The sequence below is a fragment of the Glycine soja genome, chromosome 12, assembly GCF_004193775.1.
Source record: "Glycine soja cultivar W05 chromosome 12, ASM419377v2, whole genome shotgun sequence".
Classification (NCBI taxonomy): Eukaryota; Viridiplantae; Streptophyta; class Magnoliopsida; order Fabales; family Fabaceae; genus Glycine; species Glycine soja.
Window position 1 is genome coordinate 40,103,427 of NC_041013.1, and position 11,912 is coordinate 40,115,338.

The window sequence follows — 11,912 nt, forward strand, 5'->3', positions numbered from 1 at the left end:
CTTACATATATAAGGTCGGTTAAGTTTTCTACAAGCATAAAACCACAATGAAGCTTTGCTTTGAATGGAAAGGAATGTGCATTAGCATGCTTTTTTTTCTTCATTTTATTATTACAATTTAAAACTATTAGTTGCTGGTTATAAGTTATAACATTACCATTTATTATTAATATTTTGAAATATCACTTACTCAATACAAATTCTAATATAATTATTACGTTTTGTTATGATACAAATGTCTAAATTAATTTTAATTAATAAAATGTTTATATTTATTACAAATTTTAATATATGATATTATAGAAATATTTAAATTTATTTAAATCATTATTGTATTAAAAGTTATAAATTCAAATTAAAATGACATGACAATGAGGACAGTTACATGAAAGAGTTATAACATATCTATGTCTATATTACAATGATATATGTCTTTTAAATAAATATTGTACATTATATATATATATATATATATATATATATATATATATATTATTTATTATTTTTTAACTTTTATGTTTCATATTAGTATTGCATTAATATTATTACTTGGAAAAAAATTATAATAAAATTCAACGGTTTCAAGAAAAAAATATGTTCATTAAAAATATAATATTTAACATTATTTTTCAATTTTAATATTTATATTTTTTTTCATTACTAAAATTCTTTAAAATGGATAATTTTAATTACATACATTTATTTTTCAAAAGATATCGCATCACCATTGTTATCTGGATGAACAAAAAATTACAATAAGTTTTCATATACTTAATTTTTAAGATAAAATTAATTTAATTAAAAATATAATTAATTAACTTTCTCATTAATAATATAATTATGTTTAACATAATATTAAATATTTAAAAATTGTTGTTTTTATTTATATAAATAAATATAAAATGATATATATATATATATATATATATATATATATATATAATTTAAAAAAACCCGTGCCACGCACGATTCGAAAGTCTAATTCTTGTATTATTAATTTGAATTTCTATTTTAAAACGTGAAAATGTTTTTAATATTTTTTATGATACATGATTTTATCATTATTTAACACTTATTTTTTACTTTTAAAAACTCCTACTTTATAAATTTTCTTTTCACATCAAGATCTTAGTTTTAATTACCTTTAAGTTTCTACATTAAAAATTTCTTTTTACACCAGAAACTTCTGCTTTTAAGTAGACAAAAGCCAAATAGTTAAGCTAAAGGTTTAAAATTAGATATATTAATTAACCCCAGCTAAAGAGTTAGTCAAAGGAAGTAAGACTGAGCCTCACTTCCAACCACTGACAGTTTGAACTCTTAATATTTTTTTAGAATAAGATAAATGTAAGTCTTGGAGACACCATCCACCTCACAACAATTTTAGTCACACACAGAAAAAAGAAGAATTGGGTATATTAAGGCTTAACTTTTCTAAGAAAAGTAAAAATTCTTATATTTAGTTTAAATAAAACAGTGAAACTGGACCAAACGGCTGAGTGATTAAGTAAAGCCAAGTAGAATTCAACTTTTAATTTAGACCTCTGCAATTAGGCATGGCAATGTAACTTTGGAGAAAGACAAATTAGTCACTTATAAAATATGTTGCAATGTTACCTGATTTTCCCTGCTATCCAAAACTGGTAACCCCCCTTTTGTTTCTCTTTTATCTAATATGCTGCAATGTTACCTGTAAGTAATGTAACCCAAATCGATTCACTTATGAAATTAGTCACTTCTTGTTGAACTTTGATACCGAGTGAAATATAATTGTTTTCAAAAGTTTTTTTCTCGATTAGTTTTTAAGTCATAATTAGCTAAAATAATATTCAGATAATCCGTGTTTAAATAATATTTTTCATTAACAATCAGCCATCTTTATACCACAAAAATATACGTTGAATGGATTGCGAATTTAGTTTTATATTTTTAAAACTGAAATAACTATTCGACTAATTGAAACTTCGTTATAAGGTGTATATTTTGTGAGAAGATAAGAAATAGTAAACACAAGTTTTAGTAATATAGATGATGATAACTGGTGTGTTGGTATTTCTATTTTATTATTATATTTATTGTGGTGAAATTTATACACTAGCAACAACAATTTCTCTTATTATATATATATATATATATATATATATATATATATATATATATATATATATATATTTTGATGTACATATTAAAAAGATTGTGCAGGTACTACAATATATATGAACTATAGAAAAAGGTGGAAATGATGATAATCTTGAAAAGGAGAATTTATCTGTCATTTTCTTATTCTTCAAGTTTGTAGAAATGACAAAGTTTGCGGGGGGACTATAGCCTCTTAATTTCTCCTCATGCCCATGAAAGTCCATCTTTAGTACTCTATCTATTTTGAAAAACTACAATAAACACTAAGCAAATTTCAGCACTGAAACAAACTTTGTACGAGGACTCTACAGATCCTCTAAACTTTGTTATAAATTAAGCAATCAATATACAAATTAATTAAATAAGAATTATTGTTACATAATTATAAAAACTTTAAATAAATATAGAAATGAACTTTAAATAAGAAGAAGGTGATTGGTAAACTTAAGTATTAAGAACATTTTTAATAATAAATCTTATTTTGAGATATCTTTTTTATGGATTCTCATATCACTTTCAAAATTTTCATCATTTTTTACTCAAATAATAAATCTGGTTCTAAAATTTTAAATTATTTTTTTCCCTTTTTTCACCTCCCTCATTTCTTTTGTTTTTCTAACTCCACCCCAACCCTCTCCTCCCTCTCCCTTTTTCGGTTTGAGGTCCTCAGCCTCTGCCCACCCTTCCTTCTTCCGCCACCCACCTCCTCTCTCCGCTCTACCCGCACCCGCTCCCCCCTTTGTGCGCCCCTCCCCTCCGCGTCAACAAATAGGGAGAAGTGAGGTTAGTATTTAAAATAGTAGTTTGATTGAGAAATATAAATTGTTTTCAAGCACAAAAATGTGCATGATGACGTTAGAGTAGTTACATCTTCAAGTGTAAAATAATAAAAAAAATGTATAAAGGAGTTATTTAACGGTTGGATATGCCCTCTCTTCTCCGTGTGTGATTGCATTTATATTTGTTAATTAAGGACATAATGTCTAATAAAAGTAAACACTAAAAGTAGTTAACAAAAGTAATATTTCCTTTATTATCTATTGTTGTAAATATTGATAGGCAATGACAGTTGATGGAACGTGAACTAGATTTTCTCAGCTAGTCAGCCATGTAAGTTTTATGACTATATAAGCTATATTTATATATATATATATATATATATATATATATATATATATATATATATATATATATATATATATATATATTCCCTTGGTCCCTGTTAGTGAAGCAAATGCAAGAGAAGCCAGTGAAAAAAAATCATTGTTTAACCTTGTGATCGAGACATGATTTGTTAAAAACAATTTGTGAACCAGTATCTATATCTATATCTATATTCTTAATAAATAATTCGCTGCAAAAGAATTTTTTTAGTGTGCATATCACAATTAATTACTTTTTTTTTTAAAGACGAAGAAGCCATTTTTATGTATAGGCTCTTGAACTAATTTTTTAAAAATTAGAACCCTAAACTAAAAAATAGGTCCCTAGGTTAGTTTATGATAGCTTGAAACTACCACAAAATGATAATTTATACCGATTTAAAAATCTTAGAGACTCAATTAAATTTCTTTTATATAGATTTGGATTGCGCTGCAAAATAGCAGTAGAACTGTTCCATACATTTTTAATTCATGGTCTAATTTAAAAGCATTTTAATTCAAACATACCAATTGCTAAGAGTAAAATTCAATAAAAAGAATCGATTGTATGCAAAATATTGCAAGAAGTTATGAAGGAAATCTCATGTTGCTTAATAAACCGCCTACTCTGCATATAGGCATTCCAACCCATTTTAATAGAAGGGCATGCTCTTTGTTTGCATTCATTAGTGTGTAAAGGATTCAATGCAAACTTTGATGGGAATCAAATGGTTGTTCACTTGCCTTTATTTTTAGAAGTTCAAGCATAAGTTTATTTACTTATGTTTTCTCATACGAATCTCTTGTCTCCAGCTACTAGGGAAAGACCCAATTAAAAAATAAAATTTAAAGACCTATTTGAAAATTCTCAAATAGTTCATACCCAAAACTTTAACTTAGATAAAAAAAAAATCATAGTCAAAATGATAGTGACGATTCTAGTTTTAATTATTTTGATTATTTAGTACGTGCTATGAATTCATTATCAATTCAAATGTGAAGAAAATAATATTGTTTCAAAAGGATATTAATTACTAGATTCGGAAAAAAATATATATTTTTTATAAATACACTACCGAGTAATTTAACCAAGTTTAAATTATAATTCTATTTTTTTCACTGAATAAAATATATTTATATAATTCTAATGCTCTGTTTACTTCAATGGATAATTGGTTATACCTATATATTCAAGCATTGTTTTAATGAAAGCAAACAAGAAATAACATATATGGCTAGGAAGAATAGAACAAAAACAAATTAGCCACATAAAGTAAGCTCTTACATATTATAAAAACATGCCTATGATATGTCCATAGATTTCAAGGGAGCTAATACCGGAAAGCGTCAAGGATTTTATACTTTACAGCTAAAGTTTCAGTCTCAGAGAAAATGATGACACTGTATCATTGAGCATACACAATGAATTACATCACAAAATCACTTTAGGGATATATGACTCACATTTCTTGTCAAATATCGTTGGCTCAATGTGCGAAGCGATTAAAGTAATGGATTCGCAGTATAGGAGCAGGTAAGTCAATTTTTTATTCTAAAATTCCCCGTTGAGAATTTTTTTATATGTAAAAGATAATATTAGAAAATTTATAATAACTCACCTGAGATTTCACATTGAGACTATATTATATATTAGAATCACGAGATATTCAACGATTACTTTGTTGATATATATATGTTAAGCCGCCACATTGTTTAAAGTATTTAATTTATATACATTGTTACCATAAAATATTAATACACAAGGTAAATATTTCTACTACATGTTCACGTAAAAATATTTTATGTAAATTAAACTCTTGTTTAAAATGGTACTAGTACCAATACAAGCAGATTAAATCTATACAAATATGGTCCAAAGAGGTAGATTTTGTATAGCATCCCATGCTTTGAAGAACGTATATCAACATCCAGTATAGTATCTAGTAAATTACTGACTAAAATCTAGTGACGTGTACTGAAGCTTTCAGAAATTCAACTATTTGGAACTCGCTATATTAATTTGTCCTATTTAAGTGCACAGCAGTCAACTAATCATTTTTTTATTAGAGAGTTAGATACAATTATTGCATGCAAATGGATGATAAAGTAGCATGTAGCATCACCTTATCGCACATGTTAGTTAGCTGCATGGACCATCTCTATGATTTGTCATGTGTCTTGTAGCTCAACTTCAGGACTATATATGACCACTATAGTGGAAACAGCAAAGAGAAATGAAATTGCCTCTTTCAAGAAGCATCTGAGTGCTTATTATTTGTAATATATATAGTCACTCAAGCTTCTAGGATTTGTGCCAGCTACATGAAAATGGGAAGCAACTTCAGGTTTTTGAGTCTTTGCCTCTTGGCATTGATTGCATCATCTCATGCTCAACTTCAGCTTGGTTTTTATGCCAAGAGTTGCCCAAAAGCTGAGCAAATCATTTTGAAATTTGTTCATGAACATATCCACAATGCTCCATCACTAGCAGCTGCATTGATAAGAATGCACTTCCATGACTGTTTTGTAAGGGTATGTGGTTCAAGCCTATACTTACCTTTCATTTTTACTTAACAAGTATACTATGTTAGATTAAGGAGCTAACTAACATGAAGCATTTCAGGGATGTGATGGATCGGTGCTTCTGAACTCAACAACCAATCAGGCTGAAAAGAATGCTCCTCCAAATCTCACAGTTAGAGGCTTTGACTTCATTGACAGAATAAAGAGCCTTGTTGAGGCTGAATGCCCTGGTGTGGTCTCTTGTGCTGATATCCTCACCTTGGCTTCCAGAGATTCAATTGTAGCCACAGTAAGTGCTCAATTTCTATCAAGAAAATCTTAAGAGTATAAGTACAACTTCTGCTTCACCTTTATTATCTTTATACTTTCTTTTTGAGAACAAGAATAACCCATTTGCGGGTTTGTGCCATTACTGACTGATTTTCAGGGTGGACCCTATTGGAAAGTTCCAACAGGTCGAAGGGATGGGGTCATCTCTAACTTGGTGGAAGCCAGAAATAACATTCCTGCTCCATTTGACAACATCACTACGCTACAGACACTCTTTGCCAACCAAGGACTTGATTTGAAGGACTTGGTCCTGCTCTCTGGTATTATTTGAAAGGCTTAAATATGTTTTTAATCTCTCAAATTTAAAATAAGTTTAATTTTGGTCTTCCTAATTTCAAATTGATCTTTTTATTCCATATAATTTGAAGAATGTCTTTTTTAGTGGCTCAACGTAAATGTTCTTAGAGACTTGGCTTATGCAGCTAACAAATTATAAGTTGTTTACATGACAAAAGATTAATTTTATATTTGGAGGAAAAAAACAAATTCATTTTGATTTTGCATTTTGAGCAGAGGGACTAAAACACTCTTTTTTTTCAAGTTATATGGACAAAAGATTAATTTTATATTTGGAGGAAAAAAACAAATTTATCGAAATAACTAAAAACATATTTAAGCTTGATTGAAAATATACCTAAATATTTAGAGTTTGAAGTGGATAATTTTGTTTTTAAGGAATTTGTTAATTATCTTTCAAAACTTTAGAATGCTGTTTAGATAAAGATAAAAATAAGTGTCTTGTTCCTATCATTCATGCTTGCCTATTTGCTTTTAAGGTTAGAACGTTGTTAGTATTTGAATTTTGTGTCTTGTTCTTGTGCTTGTAATCACCAAGAGTTCAAATTGTTTCAGGTGCTCACACAATTGGTATCGCTCATTGCTCATCATTGTCAAACCGCTTGTTCAATTTCACTGGCAAGGGTGATCAAGACCCATCATTAGACAGTGAATATGCTGCAAATCTGAAAACCTTCAAGTGCAAGGACCTCAATAAGTTGAACACCACCAAAATTGAGATGGACCCTGGAAGTCGCAAGACATTTGATCTTAGCTACTATAGTCACGTTATTAAGAGAAGGGGTCTATTTGAGTCAGATGCTGCATTGTTGACTAATTCAGTTACAAAGGCTCAAATCATTGAATTGCTTGAAGGGTCAGTTGAAAAATTCTTTGCTGAGTTTGCAACCTCCATAGAGAAAATGGGAAGAATTAAGGTGAAGACAGGGACAGAGGGAGAGATCAGAAAGCATTGTGCATTTGTTAATAGCTAAGAATCTTGTCTTGTTCATGGATGAATCTTGTATCATTTATTTTTTGGGTTTGGTTATTTATGCGATGCCATGTTTTTTGAATAGTTATGCTATGCCATGTGGTGTCTGGCTGCATATGAGTGATCCCATATGGTATGGTTGTAGTATGTGTGTTGGAATAAGTGGGATCCATTGTAATTCTTATTTTCAACTTCGTTGGTAGATCATGCTCTTGCAATAAGAAGCAGAATTTCTTGTGCTACCCACAACAGAGTTGATGTATGTTTAGTCTTTTATTTTTATTTTTTTTGTATTGATGTACTTTTTCATTGTTATTCTCAATTCAATGCATTTTTTTGTTTAATTGAAGCTGAATGCTTATTTATTTATGTATTTTAAACTATTTAAACTATACAAACAGAGAATAATGAAGTATCCAAGGCAAAAGCAACCCAATCCAAATAGAAATTTTACTTGGTTATTGATTAGTTGATTATCGATCAACAACATTGATATTTGGTGAATGTACTATTATGTTTTTTTCTTCTAAGAAAAAAGACTGCTTAATTGAACAATAATTAAAGCATTAACTAATTCTAATGTGACTAGATGTAGGTCAAGTATAAAATTTAAGATATAGGAAAAGGATGCATGAATACTACTTTTATATTAATAAAATTAAATCTTATGTTATAAATTTAAATTTCTATTTTTAAATGTGGGTACATTTTTATTATATTTTTTTATATTATATGACTTTATCATTATTTAATATTTACATTTATATTTTTTAAAATATCATATTATTATCTGTTTTAATTTTTGTGTTTACATCGAGATCATAGTTTGAATTACCTTTAAGTTTTTATATTAAAATTTTCTATTTGGCCCAAATTTCAATTTATCTTATAGAAAAATATTTTTGCTTCCTAAATCTAAGTATTTTTTTTTCATTTTTTATTTGAGTTAATTATGCATAATTTTCTATTGATGGATAATTTTAAACTTTATTTAAATTAAAATGTTTTGTGAAATGCATAAGATACTTGATAATATACTTTTATATTACAAATTTGAGCTTTCACTCTTAAGAATAAGATAATCTTTTAGCATATTTTTCCTCTCACACAATCATTTGCCTTTTTTTTTTTTGTCTAAATTCTAGTCCCTTTATATGACATTTTATTCAAAGATAAGAAAATAAATCAGTAAAACACTTGTTTTAAGTTAATTTTATAAATATTATTTTTTATGTATCATTATTCAAGAGTTATTAATCTTTTTTGAATTATAAAAAATTTTATGTTAAAAATATTTAATATATAAATATTTATAATTTTATTTTATATCATTTTATATGTTTTTATTTTGAGTAATTTACATATTTTTATTTTACTAATTAATAATTAAACTTTATAAATTATTTACATCAATTAATATGTAAATTATACAAATTGGGTAAATTTATTTTAATAATTAAATTCTTTTTATTCTAATTATATAAATTAAAAAATTAATATTTATTTTTTAGGAAATTTACATGTTATATGTTTGTTTTAACTATAAAAATTTATTTATGAAATAATCTTTTAATACCAATATATAAATTATATTATGTAATTTATAAAAATTATTTGATTATGAAAAGTAATAAATTTTTAATTTGTAATTTTTAGATTATTTAAATATTATTTTATATTTACTTAATTTGTATAAATTACATAAATATTTTTTAAATAATCTATATATTATTTTATGTAATTTTTTCAAATTATAATAAAAAATAATAAATTTTTATATATTATAATTTATGAATTTATATTAAAATAAATTTTATAATGAAAATAAATATACATAAAATTAAATATTAAATATTTTATTTTAAGTTACAAATTTTTATAATTTGAAAAAACTAATAAATCTTTACTAATGATACATATAAAGTAATATTTATAAGACAACACAATAAATCCTCGATATAACCTATGCATACTGGAAAAAAAAATAAAATTGGTGTATGACAAAGTAACTTTGGAGAGAAACGAAGACGGCTTCTGCATTAGAGTTATTTCCTGGTTTGTTGCAAGGTTACCAAATCAATTCAATATAAATCGTGGAAAAAAAAAATCAAAAACCAATCAATCTAAGGTTTATTGGATTAGATCTATAATTTAAAAGTTATTAGCCTATTAGATATTGGTATCAACTATCAATTATAAACCAACCTCTTCTCCTTTACAAATGGACTTCTTTTGCAATTATTGTTGCTTGTCCATCTTTATTATCCTGAATGCAAAATAGTAACGACAACAGCGCTAAGAAACAATGCTCTGTATGATTTTCAAGGTTGGAAAGTAGCAACGAAAACAGAATGTAGACAAGCTACATAACAGAGAAGTACAACAAAAGATGTTGAATCCAATAACGACAAATAAATGTGAAATTAATAACAACGCAAACACCAAATGAGTAGCTTGAACTATATTTTGCACCTACGATGTTAAGTAATTGTTACTGTAATATTAATATTCTGCACCTAATGAGAGACATCTTAACAACATTATCTAAGCTATTTACAGTGGTATGAAAAAGCCTCATGTTCAACCATCTAAGCAAGCACAAAAGGAGAACTTCAACCCATCGAAGGGCTAGGAGATCTTGTAAACACACATGGCATTGGAAGCCACATGGATAAAAGGAATTATCATTTTCATTTTCATGCTAAAACAGAAACATGAATAATAAATATACAAGACCAAAGAAATTACTCTAATAATAATCTTTGGCATCAAATGAAGTCAAGTAATTAAGTAATAAACTCAAACCAAATTCATAGTAGATAAAATGAAGTTAGTTTTACCCCCACATACCCCATCTCTTTTGAAAGCCTTGGCATTAGGACAACAGGAATGGTTCAAGCAGCTTTGCAAAGGAAAAATATGTAGTTCCTAAATTAAAATTCAATAACTAAATAGATTTATCACTCAATAGTTAAAATCTATAACAATAGATAAAGAAAATATCTGATAGTGGTAATCACTTCTTGATCGCTCTTTTTGCAAGACGATTATTCCCTTAATAAATAAAAACAACTATACAAATTTAAAAAATTCTTTTATTTTTTTCCACTGTTTTTTTTTTTGGGGGGAACCTTTTCTTTCACTTTTACTCACTCTCTCACTAACGGGAATATCAGCTTTTGGTGTACAAATGGATAGTGTATATTATATATCATCTTTATAATTTGTATTTTTTTAGAATCTTTGTAATCTGTCTTTACAACTATATTATTAAGTGATTTTTTTAATAAATTAAGAAATTATTTAATGGTTAGGGTTTGGACATTGTCATATATAAATACTTTATCATTGTTATATATTTTATGCGGACACACTGCTTTCTTACATAATTATTTTATGTAAGAAAGTAGTGTACCCGCATATAATAATTTTATAAATACAAAAAATATATTTAATTCTTGGTTTTATTTTCATCTTTTTTTAGGTTGATTTATTGTAATAATATTTGCAAAAACTAAAAATAAAAAATAATTTTATAAGGACAAAAAATTTAAAAAAATGTTAAATTACATGCACTTTAAAATATATTTAACCCTTGGTTTTTTTCATCTTTTTATATAAGGCTACATTCTATTTTAACTACGTTTATATTTATAATTTATCTACCAATTATAATAGTAATTTTAATCATTGAGTTTCAAAAGGCTACTAGGGATAGTCGACCTTTTTCAGGGTATTGATGTATCTTTCTTTGTTTTTTGTTTTTATACATACCTTATTTTACATAAATAACTACACTGCCTCTATATTGTTCTGACATCAACCAACATTATACTAACTACTGTTCACCTTTCCAAAATTTATATAAAAAAATAATAATAATCCTTATACAAAGAGAATCAAGCAAGCACATTTCAAAATTTAAAACAGGAATAACTCAAGTTAAAAACTATTCATTTTTTACAACTGTAAACAAATTAACATAAGGTACACTTGGCAATGTTGCTTTCACTAATATATTGGCACTAATTAGTAAGTCATCCACCACTGGTGTGGAATTCAAGTTAAAGTTAAGTTGCTATAAACACGAAGGAAAAAGAAATATGAACATCCACTTAATAAATGAAAGAGGTCAGCTAGCCTGACTTAGTAATTTTAATCATGTAAAGGTGATTTTCTGACATTTTTTTACCACTTAAACTCATTTCTATATCCTTTTACCGATAGTAACAAAATCATCAACAATACTACATTGAGATTGAATTAAATTTTTAACTTTTTATTTTTTATTAAAAGTTTTCAAACCAAATCCCTACTTTGTGTTGGATCGTACATCTTGTTCTCAACTTGAGTCTTATCAATAAAACTCTGCTTATAAAAAGAAAAAACCCTAGAATAAGCACAACATGTGCACGGGGAAGAAGGGAAGGGAGAGAAGTCACCTTTAGGTGTTTGAAATTTCGAACTAAGATTTCTAACAAAACTAATCTACAAACATTAGTGATAAA

The 11,912-nt window shown here is 26.8% G+C and overlaps 1 protein-coding gene across 1 annotated transcript; it reads left to right on the plus strand.

Moving 5' to 3' along the window:
- The first annotated feature begins 5,463 nt into the window (after positions 1-5,463).
- On the plus strand, positions 5,464-7,719 carry LOC114380019 (peroxidase 3-like). Its single transcript, XM_028338902.1, has 4 exons — positions 5,464-5,813; positions 5,905-6,093; positions 6,232-6,394; positions 6,987-7,719. The coding sequence occupies exons 1-4, from the start codon at positions 5,604-5,606 to the stop codon at positions 7,403-7,405; spliced, it is 981 nt and encodes a 326-aa protein (XP_028194703.1). The 5' UTR covers positions 5,464-5,603; the 3' UTR covers positions 7,406-7,719.
- Positions 7,720-11,912: the final 4,193 nt, after the last annotated feature.